Source organism: Hippopotamus amphibius, chromosome X (genome assembly GCF_030028045.1).
Source record: "Hippopotamus amphibius kiboko isolate mHipAmp2 chromosome X, mHipAmp2.hap2, whole genome shotgun sequence".
Classification (NCBI taxonomy): domain Eukaryota; kingdom Metazoa; phylum Chordata; class Mammalia; order Artiodactyla; family Hippopotamidae; genus Hippopotamus; species Hippopotamus amphibius.
In genome coordinates, this window is record NC_080203.1 from 137,459,631 (window position 1) to 137,478,143 (window position 18,513).

The following is an 18,513-nucleotide window of genomic DNA, read 5'->3' on the forward strand; positions in this document are numbered from 1 at the left end:
CAGCAGCACTTACTGAAGAGACAGTCTTTTCTCCATTGTATATTCGTGCCTCCTTCATTGTAGATTAATTGACCATATGTGTGTGGGTTTATCTCTGGGCTCTCTATCCTGTGTCATTGATTTGTGTGTCTGTCTTTGTGCCCGTACCATACTGTCTTGATGACTGAAGCTTTGCAGTATAGTCCAAAGCCAGGACGCCTGATTCCTCCAGCTATGTTTTTCTTTCTCAAGATTGCTTTGGCTATTTGGGGTCTTTTGTGTTCCCATACAAATGTTAAAATTTTTTCTAGTTCTGTGAAAAATGCCATTGGTAAGTTGGTCAGGTTTGCATTAATCTGTAGCTTGCCTTGAGTAGTATAGTCATTTTCACGATATTGGTTCTTCCGATCCAAGAACATCAGATCTGCACGTTTGACCCTTTTTCTTTGTAGGGTTATTTATTTCTGATTCCTTTTAACGAGTCATGTTAGAGATTAATGTAAATTTCTTCAGATAAGCGTCTGTCAGCTTCTTGAAGTACTTTAACTTTTTGTTTATATCTGGCAAGAATCTACGCTCTCATTTTTATTAATTTCTTATACTTTTTTCTATCGTCACTTTTTTCTAGCTTCTTGAATTGAGCAGTTAATTATTTTTAGTCAGATTTATTGAGATGTAATTGACGCAGAGTAAGACTCCCCAGCTGTAAGCGTACAGTTTGACACAACTTGATAAGTGCTCACCCCCGTGGATCCACAGCACAGGCAGGGTGGGGAACACCGGCCCCCAGGTTGTCCCTTGGACTCCTTCATCAGTGGGTCGGGCCAGAGGGAGTACCTTGGGCATGTGCCCCACCGCCGTGTGGTGGTGTGTGTTCTCTCCTCATCCACAGTCCGTTTGGCCAGAAGTTTTTTATTTTTCCCATCTTTTCTGAGAACTGGCTCTTAGTTTTGGTGACGTTTCTGTAACCGTTTCCTGTTGTGGTGGGTTCTGGTCTTTATTATTTCCCATCTTCTGCTCACATCAGGGTTCACAGTTGTCCCGGCAGGTTCCTTAATGAGGCAGCTTTGTCCACTCAGCCTTTCTGCTTTGCTCACGGAAGCATTTAATGCTGTGAACGTCCTTCCGAGCACCGCCTGACCGGCATCCCAGACGTTGTTGATGTGTCCTTTTTTTTTTTCTCCTTTTCGTTCAGTGCAAACCACGTTTGTGTCTGTCTTGTAATTTCTCCTTTGACTGCAGCATTATTTAGAATCTTGTTTTGATTTTTCAGCACTTGGGCTTGTTTAGGTGTGTCTTAGTCAGCAATTTCCGATTTAGTTGTGTCGTGGGCAGGGGTGCTCTGTCTGGTCTCGGTGCGCCTTGGTTTCTGGGCTGGGGTGGTCGTCTTGGTAACCGTGCCCGTGAAGGGTGTCCTGGCATCGGGCATCGCCGTGCCCTCTGGGTTCCGAGCGTGTCCAGGTCCCAGCGTGCTTGCAGGTTCCGCCTGTTTCGTCACGTGCAGGAGAGGGTGCAGCTCCCAACAGTGAGTGACTGTGGGGTTTCCTGGCGGAGCCGTGGGCCGGGCGCCGTGGCCTTTGCGCCTCTGTGGGCAGCTGTGTCCTGTGAGGCCTCCTGTCCCCGACCACGCACCATCCTCGCACCCCTCTTCCTGTCCGTCATCGCCACGCGGCCCTCGTTCTCGCCGGAGCCGTGCTTCTCCGGAAGCTGCGCGCCCGAGACCCGTGGACCCGCTTCGGGGACCCCGGGAAGCAGCAGACCGCTGATCCGGGAGGAGGACAGGCTCCGCTTCCTCTCCCTCCACACGGGGCCTGTGTCAGCAGGCGTGCGGCCTCTGTCCAGACGCCAGCCGGGCGTCCTGCGCTTCACCCGGTCGGACCCCTTCCGGAGTGAGCACGGGGGTGCTCGGCCCGGGGCCGCCCCCACTTCACACGCCAGGCCCGCGTCCGGGGCCGTGGCCTGTGCGTCCCTCTGACCGATGGGCTCTGGATGCTGGGGGTGCCCACGACCCCCCGGGGTTCCACCGTCTGCTCGGCAGCTCCCGGGCCTCGGGGAAACACCGGTGCGTTACAGAGGGCGGGCTGAAGGGTCCCTGTGAGGGGTGACGGGGCACCGGGGAGCGGCCTGCTGAGGAGGCTCCAGGGCGCGGCCTGGCGTCCCGCGTGCAGCAGCCGGTCCCCGCGGAGCTGGGGTGCACCTGCGTGCTGGTACGCGGATTTGCTCTCTGACCCAGAAGCCCCCTGAACCCGGTCCTTCGGGGGGTGTTACGGAGGCGTCACCCCGTGGGCGCCATCGAGCTGGCCTCCCCCTCCGCCCTCCCCCCCGGCACAGAGTGTGGGGCGCGGGGGGCCGCGCGTTCCCGGCTGCCGCCGTGGGGCCCGCTCTTCAGGGCCCAGCCCATCCACGACCCACGTGGAGTCGCCTCTTTGGGACAGAACAGGCTCCCGTCACCCAGGGACTCCCGAGAGACCCGGGGGCTGTGCGTCGGGAAGCGGGGGCAGAGGCCGCGTATCAGAGCGGAAGCTGCGGCGGCGCCGGGTGCTCGGGCGGGCGCAGAGGCCCTGCACCCCTCTCTCGGGGGCTGCGCTCGGGAGCCCCGCGGCCGCACCCGGCGGAGGCCGCCGTGTCCGCGCGCAGAGCCCCGCTCAGGCGGACGGCGGGCGCCTGGAGGACGCAGCTGTGTTCAGGCCGCGCTGTGTGGACGGAGGGGGAGCCCTGGGGGGGGGGGGGGCTGCAAGGGCCGTGAGGGACGGAATCGGGGTCACGGCACAGCTGCTCCCGACGCGGTGCACGGCCCTCGGCGTCTGCCTGCGTCTCCTGTCGCGTAGACTAGGTGGACGTTCTGAAGCGGTAAAATCTCATCACAGGATGTGTTTCCCTTGAAGTGTCCTCCTCCGTACCTGTTGGTTTCAGAGTTGCCGTTTCCCGTTCGCGTAGGATGTGTGCGGAAGGCCCCGAGGGCTAGCTGCGGTCGCGAGGAGACGGTTAGGGTGGGCCCTCCGGCCGCCTGTGGGGTCAGTGGGCTGGGAAGTGCAGGCGCCGCTTGTTGCGGGGCCGGGAGCGCAGGTGTCACCCCCCAGGGACGGGCGAAGACCCCGCTGGGCGGCGGACAGGCGCCCGGGCCGTGGGCTGGAGCGGTGCCGCTGCCCGCGTCCGTCCGGCGAGCGTGCACGCGCCCAGGCGGGCATCCATGGGCAAGATGCCGAGGCCCGTGGCTCCCTGGTCACTGCTGCCCGTGTCCTCCTCTGCAGGGTACCTCTGCTTCTCCAGCGCGGGGAAGATCTGCTGCGTGTCCTCCTGGAAGGTCTGGGGTCGCACCGTCCACGCTTGGGGCCGCAGTCCCTCGTGGTTTTGTAGAGCTGCCCCGCCGGCCAGCTGGGCCCTCACCAGAGACGATGGTCTCCTCTGAGCTGCAGCGGCTTTGCCTCTGTGCCGAGGCGGTGGGCGGCACGTGGGCGTCTGTTGGTAAACGGGTCCCTTCGTCTCTGCGCGGACGCGCAGTCTCCCGGGTGTGTGTCCACGGAACGCTCGACCGTCATGCGCGCTTGCGTGTGGGTTGTGGACAAGCTGGTCGATTTCTAGAAAACACGCCTCGCTGGGTGTGGGTCTGCTTTGCGTTGAATCTGTGGGTCGTCTGGGGCACAGTGGACATCTTAGACCGTCATGTCTCCAGTCCAGGAATCCGTAGGGTCTGTCCCTCCATTTGGGGGGCTGGGGGGGGTGTGATTTCTCCCAGCCATACTTTCTAGTTTCCTTTCTAGAGATCTCACCATTTCTGTAGACTGATTTTTTTTTATCTTTTTCATAGACAGGCGTTGGTACGTTGTTCGTTTTGTAATTGTTTGTTGCAAGTGTGTTGAAACACAGTTGAGTTTTGCACATTCTCCTGGGATCCAGCAGCTGTGCTGAAGCGCCCTGTCGGGTCTCGCATTTTGTGCATCTTTCGGGTTTCTGCCTGCGTCACGTGTTTAGGAATTTATCTGTCTGCTCTTCGTCTCCACCCCAAGGGTCCCGTCCTCCGTCCCTGGGGGTGGGGCCTGTCCCGTCCCAGCTCAGGGCAGAGCCGGTGCTGGCCCCACGTGCAGGTGTGAGCCGCGGGTTCCCGTGCACGGGCTTAGATACAGGACTCTGTGGCCTTCCGTTCTTTGTTTCCTGGCCTGTCGTTTGTTTCCCTGCGGTTTGTTTGTATTGCCGGTGGGGACTGTGTGGACTGTCCCTGCGTCTGTTCCCGGGAGCTGAGGGCCCCAGCCTCCCTCCACGGGTGTCAGGGTCCAGGACATGCGGCCTCGCAACGGGAGCTGGGAGACGTCCCTTGTCTGCATGCTTGACAGAAACATGTGTGCGACGCGTGTGACTGCTTCCCTGACTTCGGGAGGAACTTGCTGCAGAAGCCCCAGGCCCAGGATGTTCCTTGTGGGAAAGTTATAAGCCGCGGGTGCAGCCTCGCGAAGCGCAGAATGGCCAGGCTGTCGGGTGTCACCGCCACTTAGACGCACGGGTCCAGGAGGCCACCGGTTCGCCCGCGGCCGTCGTTCTTCCCGGCCTCCGGCCGTCGGCGGGGTCCGCCACCCGCCCGTCCTGCACCGGTGGCCTCTGCGGCGACCGCTGCCGTCGGCAACGCCGCCTCCCTCCTCGGCTCCTCCGGGAGCTGTGCCGGGGGGTGGTTAACGGCTCAGAAGCCTTGCAGAGAGCTGAGGGCTGCCTGGCCATCGGGAGCTCCTCTGCTGCATCCCTGCTCTCTGTGGCGCCTGTTGGCCTTTGTGGTCTCCCTCCTCCTCAGGGTGGGTCTTCAGCCTCCTTCCCGTCGGCAGACGGCGCTGACCGGCAGCCCCGCGGGCACCTCGGCCACTGAGATGTGCTGGGTCGCGGCCATGTGCTCGCTGTGCCCTGAGCGTTTCCCAGTCCCCTCTGTCGTGTACGCTCTCCTGACGGCTGGTTGGAGGTGCCGCACGTCCAGGCCGTGACAGGGGCCCACGTGCCGCCTCCAGTCGGGGGAGGCGGTCTGTGCCCCGGGCCCGGGAGTGCCCTTTCCGTCACCACCTCTGGTGCGACAGCCGGGAAGGGAGCGTCCCTCTCTCAGGCCGCGCGTGTTGCTCTGCGGTCTCGGCAGCCCGGGCTGCCTGCACGCTGCGCTGCTCCCTGCTCCATCAGGGGCCCCGGACGCCCTAACCGTGTGCCCCCTCCCAGGCCTGCGGCTGCCCGCTCTACTGGAAGGGGCCGCTCTTCTGCGGTGCCGGGGGAGACCGCACGGGCTCCGTCTCCGTCCACAAGTTCGTCGCCATGTGGAGGAAGTGAGTCACTGGGGGTGGGGGGGAGGTGTGGCCCCAGACCGTCCCTCTGTGCTTCCGCGGCCGCGCGTAAGCGACGGAGACGGACGTCCGGGGGCACGGGCGCGGCCCCCGTGTCCCTCCCGGGGCCCCGTCTGTCGGCGCCCGTCCATCCTCACAGAGCTCCTGACCCCCGCGTCCGGGCAGGGGCCTGAGGACGCATGTGCGGGGACAGCTGGGGTGTCCTCTGTCACTCAGGATCCTCCAGAACTGTCACGACGACGCTGCCAAGTTCGTCCATCTGCTCATGAGTCCCGGCTGCAACTACCTGGTGCAGGAGGACTTCGTCCCCTTCTTACAGGTGCGTCCTCGCCTCACAGCACGCACGCCTCCCGTCCCGGTGTCCCCACCACGCACAGCCTCGCCCCTGCTCACAGGTGCGTCCCTGCGTCCACACCAGACACACATCCCGTCCCCGTGTCCACACTGCACACGCATCCCGTCCCCGTGTCTACACCTCACACGCTTCCTGTCCCCGTGTCCACACCGTGCACACCCTCACCGCCCTCTCACAGGGGCGTCCCTGTGTCTGCCCCTCGGGGGCCGGGAGTCTGGCTCTGCCCTCGGGTGCCTCCTCCCCCACAGCCGGCGCCGTCCACGCCTTCAGTCTGTGTGAGAGGCGGGACGGCGCGGACGGCTCCACCCCTGAGCCTGCGGGGTGTGGACGGACAGGGGCTCGCGCCTTTGGGCGCAGGGCTGCCCGCAGGAAGCAGGTCGGGGTTTGCAGAACGCGGCTTTCCGGACGCCGTTCTGATTCCTCTAAGCACGGCGTGTTCAGTGCTCTCTCACCGTGGTCCTGCGGGGGAGGGTGCGAGGTGATTCCCAGTCCCCGGCCTGTTCCCCTCACGCCCTGAGTCACCGAGGGGCCCCAGACGGTGTGGACGGGAGGGATCGGAAGGGCTCCTGGGGCCGTCGTGCTTTGTGAGGTGGTGCTGGTTCAGGTCTTCTCTCTCGGAACTTGGGGTGGGCTCACGCTGGCTCCTCACGTCCTCGCGCGTGTGAGGCCCCCTTGGCCGCGAGAGCCGCGGGGCCTCCCTAGCTTCTGGCCCGGCTGCGCGCGTGGGGCCCTTTACGTGACGTGACCTCACCTCGCCGTGTGTTTGAGGTGGGTCTCCCTGAGCGGCTCTCTGGCCGCACGTGTGAGCCTGGCCGTGTGTGGGGGACACGTGCGTTCTCACCCCCGGGGGCCGGCGGCGCGTCCCAGGCCCGTGTCCTGTCCCCCACGTGCAGGACGTGGTGAACACGCACCCCGGCCTGGCATTCCTGAGGGAGGCGTCGGAGTTCCATTCCCGCTACATCACCACCGTGAGTACCGGCGTGTCCGCTGCCCCCGTGGCTTCCGTGGGCGCCTGGGCCTGGGCTCCAGTCCGGCTGTGGGTGAATGGAGACCTGGCCCCGGCTCCGTGGCCCTCACACCCTGCTTTCTCACCGGAGCCAGGTGTGTGGGGGTGAGCTGCGCACGGCCCACCTGGGCCCCCACCTGGGCACGCTCGCGGAGAGCCGGGTGGGCCTTGCCACGTGCCCCAGGCTCAGACAGGTCCGCGCAGGCGAGGTGGGGGGCCAGAGAGCCAGCGGGCTCCCTCCCTGGGCAGGAAGGGGTCCAGAGGTTCAGAGGACGCCTCGGCCCCTCAGCCTGCGGGCCTCCCGGGCTCCGGGCCAGCACTCGCGGAGCTAGAGCCTCGTGTCTGGGCGCTGCGTGCGGGGTGTCCGCTCGGCCCGGGGACGCGGGGGACCCTGCGGTCCAGCCCCCGCCCCCGCCCTGGTCAGAGGTCGCCTGGGCGGGACGGCGCCCAGCCCCACGCTCCTCCGGCTCTGCACGGGGGTGGAAGGCAGGCGATGCCCCGGCACGCTCGCCGGGGCACGCTTGTCGTGTGGCCCAGAGCGGACACACGTGGAGCCGCGTGCGCCCACGGGGCCGGAGGCCCCCTCCCCTCCCTGCTCCGCGTCGCTCCAGGGGGCGTCACCGAGGAACGGTGACCGGAACTGTGTCTTATTCCAACAGCAGTGAGCGCCGCACATAAACGAGGCTGTGTCAGGCGCCCGGTGCCCACGCCTGACCTCCCTGCTGGGGACGGGGCAGGGGACGTCCGGGCCGAGGGGACCGCCCACGGCAGGGCAGGGGCTTCTCAGACGAGGACAGGTGGGCGGGTGGCTGGGACAGGTGGGGACGTCGCCGTCCGGGAGCAGAGCTGAGCCCTGTGGCCTCACGGCGCAGGGGGTGGGGGCCCTCAGGCCTCACGTTAGTGCTTGTCGTTCAGGGGCCGGTTGAGTGTCTGGAAGCGATCGGGGTGGGTTTTTAAACCAAACGCACGGTGAGCAGGGCTCCCTGCCGCCCAGGACATGCTGTCCCTCCCCGCCTCGCCCGGCTCAGGTGCCCTGTCGTGCACTCCCTGCCGGGACGTGGCCGAGGGGCAGCCACACAGGTCCTGCCGCCCGGGTCCTCCCGGCGCGTGGACGCGGGACGGCCTCCCCGCGGTCTGACGCGTGCGGGGCGGGCACCCTCTGCTGGTGGCGTGGGGCGCTGCCGCCCAGGGTCCGGCGCTCCTGGCGAGGCGGTTGCGGGCCAGGTCCCAGCGGGGCCCCTGAGGACCACACGTGGGGTCACGCAGTCACACGCGGCGCTCCGCTGACGGGCTCCTCCTGCAGGTCATCCAGAGGATCTTCTACACGGTCAACAGGTCCTGGTCGGGGAGGATCACGTGCGCGGAACTCCGCCGGAGCACATTCCTGCAGGTGGGGGGCGGCCGGCCGCGGGGACACAGGGCCTCCCGCATCCACGCTCCCACCCGCCCCAGCATCCAGCCACCACGCACCCGTCCCGTCCTCCGCCAGCCTGCCAGCTGCCACCCCGCTTCCCGACCCACCCGTCATCACCCCACCTACCCTCCGTCCCTCCGTCATCCCATCCTCCGTCCCTCCACCCGCCCGTTTTTCCTCCGTCCCTCCGTCATCCCTCCATCCCTCCATCCATCCGTCCCTCCACCCCCGTCGTCCGTCCCTCATCTCCCCACGCGTTCATCCCCCGTCCCCGCCTTCCCTCAACCCCCCATCCGCTGTCCGTCTCTCCATCCCCCCACCATGCCGTCGTGCATCCGTCCGCCACCCGTCATCCCGCCCTCATCCCGCCTTCCGTCACCCGTCCGTTCACGTATCCCCCGCCCACCCTTTCTCTTCCGTTCGTTTGGTGCCCTCCCTTCCTCTCATCCGTCCCGGAGGCCAGGCCCCGCCCCCGGGGAGTGGGCAGCCTCTCACACCCCGGTTCTGTGCCCCCGTGCGCGCTGGCGAGGCTGGGGTGACCCGCTGGCGTCGGGATCCCCCGGCCGGGGGCGCGTTCACGCGTGGGCCGCTGCACGCTGTGGTCTCCTGGTCCTGCCCCGGGGCACCCCGACCTGGGCGCCAGGCTCGCGGCCCTCGGGCAGCTCTCCATCTGCTCGGACCCCCCACCCTCACGATGTGAGAGTCCCGGGGGTCCCACCCGCGGGGGCCCTCGCCACGGCCGCGGCCGCCACGCCCGGCAGCCGTTTCCTGGCGTGTCCCGCAGAACGTGGCGCTCCTGGAGGAGGAGGCGGACATCAACCAGCTGACGGAGTTCTTCTCCTACGAGCACTTCTACGTCATCTACTGCAAGTTCTGGGAGCTGGACACGGACCACGACCTGCTCATCGACGCGCAGGACCTGGCCCGGCACAACGACCACGGTGAGGACGTGGCCGGCTGGGGTGGGGGAGGTGCCGGGCGGGCGCTGCCCTGGGGGTCTCCTGCGGCTCCCGTGGGACCAGCCGTGCCCGCCTCCCTGAGCGTCGAGGCCTGAACCCTTGCCCTCCCTCCGGTCTCCTCCTGCAGGAGACATGGGAGACCGGGACACAGCACAGGACACACGGGGACTGGGGGGGGACATACAGTCACGGGGACGCACGGGTCCTGCCGTGGGGGAGGCCCTCTCCGGGTGGCCTGGAGCCACCGTGCTCAGCAGCGGGGGGCCCCTCACGCAGGCTGCGTCGCTTCTGCCCCCGCGCCCCTGCTCTTCCCACCCCCAGCGCCCTCCGCTTGTCCCTGAGCGTGTGGAGGCCGCCCCGCACGTCCTCTCACGCGGGGTCTCCCGACGAGGCCCTGCGCCCCCAGCCCGTCCCCACAGGTGAGCCGGCCCCCGCGTGCGCAGCTGGGGCGGCCTCTGCCCCCTCCGTCTCCTCCCCACCGCCCCTGCTCCGGGTCGTGTGTGGCCGTGCGCGCGGGCGGCTCTGGGCCGCATCCTGACACGAAGGACCCGCCCAGGGCCTCGGGCCCCCGGGAGTCACGCGAGCAGGACACGTGTGTCTGAGCTTTCACGTCCGGACTCCGGGTCTGACCCGTGAGCTGCCGTGTGTCCTCCTCGCAGAGAGGCCTGGAGCGCTGAATTCCGGCCTCTCTGCGGTTCGGGGGCAGCAGGGAGGGGCCCCACGTACGTGCTGCTTGCGTGACAGGCAGTCCCCGCGCCCCACACTCGGAGGCTGCACCACGCGGGCCAGGGTGGCGGTGTGCCGCGGCTTTCTCGTCCCGTGAACGGTTTGGGTAGCACCGTGTGTTTGGGCGCGGTGGGTCTGCGCACGGCCAGCCCCACGCGCGCATCTCTGAGTCCCCTGGGCACTGGCTTCGTTTCTGGTCCACGCGGCCAGGACGGCCCCGTGACGTGAGCGCCCTTCCTTCTCAGCTCCGGCCCTGAATTCAGCACGTGGTCTCACCTCTGACCCCTGCTGTGAACTCGGGGGACTAGCTCCGAGCGGCGGCCTGAGGTGGCCGGCACGCGGCTCCCCAGACTGCGGGTCACCCGCCCCTGCCCACCCCCGTGCCCCCTGCGGCATCCTACGTCCCTTGGCTTCCTGTCCGCCCCGTGAGGTCTCGGGTCAGGGCGTCTCGTGGGGCAGCTGTCGGGGGTGTGGCGCCAGGCAGGGCTGGTGGCGTCATGGCCTCATCTGTCCCGGGGACACTGGTGACTGTGGGGACAGGGGTCCTGGTGGCCAGGCCGGGATGCCGGGCAGCTTTGGGGACTGTCCCTCAGCTGTGGACACGATGCCGTGACGCGTCCCTCCCCGTCCACCTGCTGCTTCCCGACCTGCCGGGTGCTGCGTGACAGGCAGCAGGGCTCGTCCTCACGTCACGGGAGGGACAGGCAGCGGCGAGGGCTGCGGAGCTGAGCCGACTGTGCCCCGTGCACGAGCACGTTCTCTGTTCTCACGTCTCTGGTCGTGGCCGTGGGTCCGAGTCAGCTATGCTACTTCTCTGGGGCTGTCGTGGGAGGTGGGGGGACCCTCAGGGAACAGGAAGTCACCCTCCCAGTTCTGAGGCCGGAGGTGCAAAGTCAGTGCGTTTATGAAGGACCTTCACCCCGGAGGGCTTTCCCGAGGCGGCTGTAACACGACCGCAAACCAGGGCTTAAAGTCCATCCTCCCCCCATCCTGGAGACCAGACGTCTGAGGTGTCCCAGGGCCGAGCTCCCTCCGGAGGCTCCAGGGGAGGGTCCTTCCTGCCTCTTCCAGCGTCTGGGGGCTCCAGGCGTCCCTGGGCTGGTGGCCGCCTCCCTCCCGTCTCTGCCTCCATCTCCACGGGGCTTCTCCTCTGTGTCTGTGTCTCTCCTCTTCTGTGTCTTGTAAGGACCCTGTCATTGGATGCAGGGCCCCCCTCACCCAGGAGGACCTCGTCTCAGACCCTTCACGTCATCACACCTGCAGAGACCCTGTTTCCAAATAAGGTCCTATTTGTAGCGCAGGAGTCAGGACATGGACGTGTCTTTCTGTGAAACACCAGCCTCTGACACCACCCAGTCATTTTGGAGAGGTGACTTTCATTGAGGCTGAATTGCAGGAAAAGACACTTTGTCTTTATTTCCCCATTTTTGTGGTTGTAGGTCTTGGTGTGGGCCAAAAAGTGTCCCCAAAATTCATATGCTGAGGAGTCCTGACCCCCAGGACCCCAGAATGTGGCTGTGTTTGGAGACGGGGTCTTTAAAGAGGGGATGAAGGGAACATGAGGTCACTAGGGTGGGTCCTGATCGCACAGGACTGGGGTCCTTATAAGAAGAGGAGGTCAGGACACAGACACACACAGAGGGGCGACCACGTGAGGACGCAGGGAGGAGACGGCTGTCCGCCAGCCCAGGAGAAAGGCCCCGGGAGGAACCAGCCCCGCCCACCCCTGGGTGTCCGGTTGCAGCCCTGGGACTGGGGGATGAACCCCTCCCGCGTGCAGGCCCGGCGGCGCTCCTCCGTTACCGCAGCCCCGCTTCCCTCCTCTTAGCCGCGCGGGTTGGAGTGCGTTTGTGTCCTGAGCATGGCTGGCCGGCCGCCTGTCGCAGGCAGAGCCTCTGAGGGTGTGGACGTGTGTCCCGCCCTCCCCCACCCGCTCCGTGGCGGGCCCGGGCCGGCTCTTCACTGCGCGGCGGGGCTGTGGGCTCAGGTCCCGGACGGGAAGGCGCAGGGCAGCGCCCGGGGCGCGGGGGGCGGCGCGAGCAGGAGGTCGGGGGTCCCCGGGGCTCCGCCGGCCCGGCCCGGGCCCCAGGGCCCACGCCAGCGCGCCGGCCGGGACCGCCGAGTGGGGCTCACGGCCGCCTCCTCTCTTGCAGCCGTCTCCTCCCGGATGATCGAGAGGGTCTTCTCCGGAGCCGTGACACGGTGCGTCTCAGCGCGCTCTCTCCCTGTGGCGGCTGCGGGCCGCGTGCGCTGCTCGTGGGAGCCGGGCGTGTCCCGGGCGTGCGCGCCCGTCACGGGCGGTCGTGGGTCAGGGATGCGCTCACAGGCGGTCGTGCATGAGGGACGCGCGCACACGCCTTTGTCCTGGGAGGTCACGAGTGGGGGGACGCGCGCACCACTCTCACATGAGGTCGTGGCTGAAGGGCACACATACGTGACTGTCACGAGGTCACGCGTCGGGGGACGCGGGCCCCGGGCATCTGCGGCCGGGGGGGCTGTGGCCGCGGCTGCCCCCCGGGACCCTGCTCCGCGTCGCGTGGTCTCGAGGGCTCCTCCCGAGGGGGACGAGGGCAGGGCTGGGCCCGATGCGGGGCTCCGCGCGCCCCACGGGAGGTGGGCAGGGGCGCGCCCCCGCCTGCCGCCCCCTGACGTCGTCTTTGGATTCTGGCCCCGGATTCAGAGGGAAGAGAGTGCAGAAAGAGGGCAAAATCAGCTACGCGGACTTCGTCTGGTTCTTGATCTCGGAGGAGGACAAGAAAACCCCCACCAGGTGGGTGTCGGGCGGCGGCCCGCGGCTCCGCCCGCGAGAGCACGGCAGCGGGGGTCAGTGCTCACCCCCGAGCGGGGGCACCTCCCGCGGTCCCACCGGGGCGGCCCGTCACGGGCGGGGCTCACACCCGGTGGAGCTGGTCCTGGGGGCGGAGGGGACGGCGGCCGTCCCGGCGGCCGTGCCCACCGTGCCCGGTGCCGCAGCATCGAGTACTGGTTCCGCTGCATGGACCTGGACGGGGACGGCGCGCTGTCCATGTTCGAGCTGGAGTACTTCTACGAGGAGCAGTGCCGCCGGCTGCACAGCTTGGCCATCGAGGCCCTGCCCTTTGAGGACTGCCTGTGCCAGATGCTGGACCTGGTGAAGCCCCGGAGCGAAGGTGAGGCCGCGCTGGGGGCGGGAGGGGGAGCACCCCGCGAGACGGGGACCCCCCGGGGGAGGGGCTATTTGGGCTTCGGAAGGCGGAGCCCCGACCCCGCGGCCACGCCCCTCTGCCTGTGCTCTTTCGTGGCCCACGGGGGGAGGCGAAGCTCGAGACCCCCCCCCCCATCCCCGTGTGCGCGCAGCGCTGAGGGCCACCCGCGCTGGGCTCCCCCTGGTCCCGGCCCTGTGTCGGGATCCCCCAGGGTGCTTGGCGGGAGCTGGGGTCCCAGCGGATTTACCCGGGGGCGGGGGCGCCCAGGACACCTTCCGAGGTCAGAGGGAGGCTCTGCGCCGACTCGGGCGCCTCCCTCACTGTCGTGTGTCCATGTCGGGGGGCCGCCGCTCTCGGGTGTCGTCCCCTGGGGACCACGTGGCCTCGGCCGTCCGGCCCCGAGCGGGGGTTTCCTCCTGCGCCGCGTCCGCGGGTCCTGGGCAGCTGGGGTCACGCCCTCGGGTGACGGGCGCACGGCCCCCTCCGTTCCCGCCCTCCTCCACGGGGGGCACGCAGGCCCCGCCGGCCACCCCCGCCCCCAGGCTCCCCCGCGCCGGGAGCAGAGCCCGCGGCCTGGTCGGCGTCCGCGCGCTGCGGGGGACGCGGGGTGCTGCGCTCGCGGAGGGGGCGCGTGCTCAGGGCCGCCCGCCCGCAGGGAGGATCACGCTGCGCGACCTGAAGAGCTGCGGGCTGGCGCACGTCTTCTTCGACACCTTCTTCAACCTCGAGAAGTACCTGGACCACGAGCAGCGCGAGCAGGCCTGCCCGCTGCGGGTGCGCGGGGGGCGCGCGGGGGAGACGTGGGGGGCGCGCGGGAGCTGCGGGTCCGGCCTGCCCCCCCCATGACGCGCCCCCCGTGACACGGCCCGCGCGCCCCCGCAGGAGGGCGAGAGCGAGGGCCCCGAGCTGTCCGACTGGGAGCGCTACGCGGCCGAGGAGTACGACATCCTGGTGGCCGAGGAGGCCGCGGGGGAGCCCTGGGAGGACGGGTGAGTGCGCGGCGGGGGCGCGGCTGGCCCGTTGGGGGGCGGGGGCCCCCGTATCACAGCCCGAGGAGCCGGCCGGGCGCAGGGCCTGAGGCGTGGGCAGGAGACGCGGGTCCTCTCGCGGGTGCCCCGTCCCGGGAGGAGGTCCAGAGGGGCCGTGGCCCCCCCCCGAGGGGCAGGGGCCCACGGAGCCCCCCGTTCTGTGCCCGGGTGCTCACCCTACACGCACCTGCCCAGACCCACGCTGCCAGGCCCCGGGAGGGCTTCTTGCTGCGTCAGCTCCTGCCTGGCTCTGCAGATGGGCCTCCAGGGTCCCCGCGCAGCCTCCCCCGAAGCGCCATCCCCCTTCAGGGGATGGGGACCGGCAGGTGGCTTGCAGGGCGCAGACCCCGCGTGTCGGAAGGGTGGCCGGGGCAGCCGGGGCGGCAGCTGGGACGCCGCAGACCCTCGCGGAGTCTCCCCCCCCAGACGTCGCTCAGTGTGGGCACATCTGCCAGCCGTGTCCCTCGTTCCCTGGGGCCGACGGGTGTGGACAGACCAGGGGCCAGTGAGTGGTCGTGCTGCCCCCGCGCTGGGGCCTCAGGCACCCCTGGGGCTGCGTGCTCAGGCTTCAGAACTGCCCTGTGACCCTGATGGGCTCAGCCCCCCACACGGCCCCGCCCGGAGCCTCCCCCACCTGCCTCTGCCTCCGGCCCGGCCGCTCGGTGCCAGGTCCCGGGAGCGGCACGGTTTCTCATGTGGGGTGCGTGGTGGGAGGAGTCCCCCGGGCCTGAGAGTGATCCTCTGGCCCTGAGGACGGGGCTTCAGTTTGCTGACAGCACTGCTGCCTGCTCGGGGGTCCTCAGACCGTTTTCTGAGGGGGGTCAGAGTGGACGGGAGAGCGAGCACGCCCGTCACCCCCGATCCCGCCCACCCTTGGGCGCTGTCCTTGGTCCAGGCGTTGGCCTTTTCCAGGAGGTCACAGAGGTGCAAGCTGACAGCCCCTTCATGCCGGCCTTTTGCTCTCGGCACACGGCCTCTGAGGGCCACGCGGGACCCCGGGCGCGTCAGGAGGTCGGCCTGTTGTGTCCACGAAGGAGGTGCTGTCTCCCCGAGTAGCGTCCTAGGTGCCTGGCCGTGTCCTTGCCAGCCGTGGACGTTTGCTGCTGTCGGTGGTTTCCGGTCTGGACACGCAGGAGACATGCATGAGCTGACTTGGTGGGGCTGCAGGCACGCATCCTTCCTGGATCAGAACCTGGGAGGGAGGTTCCGGTCGCGTGGCAGACGTGCCTCTGTCTCCAGGAGGAGCCACCCACCCGTCTTCCCCCACGGCCGCACCACGTTGCGTCCCCGCCAGCGCCGGGCGTGAGTTCCCGCCGCGCCACGTCCCCGCCCGCTGTGCCGTGGTCGGCTTGTTAGGTAGCGCGCAGCCACCGCGACATGTGGCACAGGAGCCCAGGGCGGCTGCAGCTGGCCGTGTCCTGTGGCCGTTTCTGATGCGGGGCCGTGTCTCCCATCCGTCCCCTGCCGTGGGTTGTCTGTTTCCCGGTTATCGAGTCTCGGGGGGTCTTTACGTCTTCGGGGTGCCAGTCCTCCGTGACCCAGGGCACTTGTGGGTGTTTCCTCCCGTCTGTGGCGTATCTTTTCCCCGTAACCTCGTGTGTCAGGGAAGACGCTGTGACCGTTGGTGAACTGCCATTTGCACCTTGTGTTTACGGGCTGGGCTCTGGTGTCGGGTGAGACGTCACTGCCTGGCCCAAAGCCGCAGAGACTGTCTGGAAGTTTCGGTGGTTTCCACTTTATGCTGGGTCTGTGATCGCTGAGTGGCCTCTCTTGCGGGCGTGGGGCCTGGTCTGGGTTACCTGTGGTGCACGTGGGTGTCCAGCGTGACGCGAGGCTGCTGAAGTGGCGTCTCTGTGGCTCTGGGGTCTCTGAGCTCCTTCGGTTCTGCGGACACACACCTCTGTCCGCCCACCGCTGCAGGCCGTGTCTCCTCCCGTGGCATTGGGGGGGGCGGTGGAATCGCACGGCCAGGCCTCCGACTGGGGGTCGCTGCGGTGGCTTTGGCTTCCGTGTGAATCGCAGTCGGTCTGCTTGCCTAGGAAGAGCCTGGGGGGCGTTAACAGGGCTGAGCGGGGTCTCCACACGGGGAGAATCGGCAGTGTGACCGGGTGACCCCCTGCACGTCCGTCTGGGGACCGCGTGTCCGGTGATCGGTGTGGCTACACGCCCGGCCGCACTTCCTGCAGCTCCGAGGTACCTGGCCTCCGCGGGGTGAGACCCTGCGTCGGCCCACGTGGCGCGGGCCGTCCTGGTGCCTTTCTCTGACGTGGACATTGACGAGCAAGCTTGTCTGTCGCTACAGAACATCGAGCCCAGACTGAGGAGCGCGTGGGCGCTGCAGGGACCCCGCACGCGTCAGTGACACCGAGCTTCTTGATGCACATGATAAATGTGTGCTCTCCCGTGTACGTAGGGCTCTCCTTTCTCTCCCCAGCGTCTCGTAGTTTTCAGCGCACGGATCTTCCGTGTATTTCGTGAGATTTGTCTTTAAGCACGTCATGATTGCTGGTGTTGAAAAGCTCCCGGCAAAGTTCCCATCCCAGCAGCTCACGGGTGACGTAGGGAAACACGGCTCACTCACCGTGTGTCTCCTCCCGCGCCCTCCCGGTGCTGGGTCACCGTGGTGACGCGCAGCGGCCGGCCTGGAGCCCCTCAGGCGCTGCGCGCTCCCGGGTCGCACGGCCCTGCATGGGGCGTCCGTGTCCGTGTCCTCACCCGCCCGAGGACTCCCGCTGGACTCCGGCTGCGGAGACCGAGTCCTGCACTTCGTCAGGGGCTTCAGCCAGTGGTTCCTCCTCCGTCTGTCGGTGCCGTGGGTCGTACCGCGCGGTTCTCGTGCTTGAACCGGCCGTGCCGTCCCCGAGGAGCCCGCCGGTGCCCCGCGGGCCCCCTTATCCGCCCTGGGTCCTGCGGCAGGGCGGACTCTGCTGTCCTGTGGCGCTGTGTCCTGCTCCGGTACCAGGTCCTGCTCCGGTACCAGGTCCTGCTGGCCGCCTGGTCCCCGTCCCGGAACCGGGTCACGGCCTCCTGGGGCGGCGGGGAGGCCGCCTCCTGTTCCCTGGAGTTTGCGTGGAGGACCAGCCCCTTCTCCCCGTGGGTGGGGTTCGCCGCGGAGGCCGCCACGTGCATGTCCCGTGCGCACGCGTCAGGGGCGCCGCCAGCCCTGGGGGGCGCACCGCTGCTCGCCTGCGCGCAGGTGGGGCCCGGCCGGCGTGCTCACCGGGCCCTCTCTGCAGGTACGAGGCGGAGCTCAGCCCCGTGGACCAGAAGCTGAGCGCGCTGCGGTCCCCGCTGGCCCAGAGGCCCTTCTTCGAGGCGCCGCCCGGCCTGGGCGCCGTGGAGCTGTGCGAGTGCGCGGACGACGACGACCTGCCGCCCTCATGACCCGCGGCCTCCGCGGGGCGTCCACGCGGCCTCCGTGTCCCACGCAGAGCCATGTGGCCGCTGAGCCCTTTTACAGAAAGTGAAGTGCGTTTGTTTGGAGATAAATTCTTATTTATTCAGCACAGAAGCGGGCCAGGGGCGCCCGCGGAGGGGTGTCCCCGCCCGTCCCAGAGGGGCCGCCACGCGTGTGGGAGCCCCGGGCCCGGCCTGGCGGGGAGGACACACACGCCACGGCCTCCCTGACAGTCGGGGCGGCCTCGGCCCCGCCGTCCATCTTCCGAGTTGAGATGTTTCGAGACCCACTCTCGCCCGGCTGACGGTTCACCCAGAGGGAACCGGGTGGGCGCTGCTCCGGGAGGGAGGGTCTGCCTGGGTCGTGGACCTGCGCCAGCTTCGGGGTGGCGTGTGGCCGTCAGCAACATTCCAGGAGTCTCGCGCCTCCGTCCTGTCCCGCGGGCGACCAGGGAGGGGGCGGCACCCCGGCCACACCCTCCCCAGACGGCGGAGGGAGAGCACCCCGCCAGCGTGTGCTAAGGGTTCTGTGTAAATGTACAAAGTATGTAAAGTTACCTTTTATTTGCTGTGCAGAGCAGTTTAAAAATGTTTTATGAGATCACGTTTGTATTTTCAAATAAAGAATTTAAGCATTTTCAGCCACAGGCTCACTTGGAGACAAAAACAGACACAGCGGCCGGGGGTGAGGGACGTGGGGACAGACGGCAGCGTCACTGCGGCGGGACTGCAGGGTGGGGAGCCCTCGGGGCCGTGGGCGTGGGTCACCGGCTCCAGACCTCCCGCAGCCTGACCCTCCCAGGCCCGCAGCCTGCACTGCGGCCACGGCAGTCCTGACACCACCCAGGTAGCCCTTCTCTCCCGCGGCCGCTTCTGACCTGTGCGGGACGGGGTGCGAGCCTCTCCTGCAGACACCACAGGGAGCCCGGACACCCACCCTCCACACCACTTGGGCCCCCCCCGGGGCCGGCAAGGCTCTGTGCTTTGGTACCAACCTGAGCTGTGAGGGGAGGGCGCGGCCCCGCGTGTCCAGGGGGAGGCGGCCAACGAGCGTCCCCCTGCCCAGGCCACGGCGGGTCATCCGAGGTCCGGGCGCCGAGCAGACCTCAGGGAGCACGTCCGTCCACGCTGCAGCTCGGCCCCAGCGCTGGACGTG

General features: G+C 67.8%; 1 protein-coding gene across 1 annotated transcript in view; it reads left to right on the forward strand.

The window, feature by feature from the left end:
* Positions 1-17,994, forward strand: part of PPP2R3B (protein phosphatase 2 regulatory subunit B''beta) — a 55,440-nt gene extending 37,446 nt beyond the window's left edge. The window contains exons 3-13 of the mRNA XM_057718930.1: positions 5,167-5,270; positions 5,505-5,607; positions 6,537-6,611; positions 7,953-8,039; positions 8,848-9,004; positions 11,902-11,950; positions 12,429-12,518; positions 12,722-12,897; positions 13,589-13,707; positions 13,816-13,922; positions 17,198-17,994. Of these exons, the coding sequence (XP_057574913.1) occupies positions 5,167-5,270; positions 5,505-5,607; positions 6,537-6,611; positions 7,953-8,039; positions 8,848-9,004; positions 11,902-11,950; positions 12,429-12,518; positions 12,722-12,897; positions 13,589-13,707; positions 13,816-13,922; positions 17,198-17,345 (1,215 nt within the window). The 3' untranslated portion in view covers positions 17,346-17,994. The remainder of the gene's footprint in view (positions 1-5,166; positions 5,271-5,504; positions 5,608-6,536; positions 6,612-7,952; positions 8,040-8,847; positions 9,005-11,901; positions 11,951-12,428; positions 12,519-12,721; positions 12,898-13,588; positions 13,708-13,815; positions 13,923-17,197) is intronic.
* The last annotated feature ends 519 nt before the right edge of the window (positions 17,995-18,513 follow it).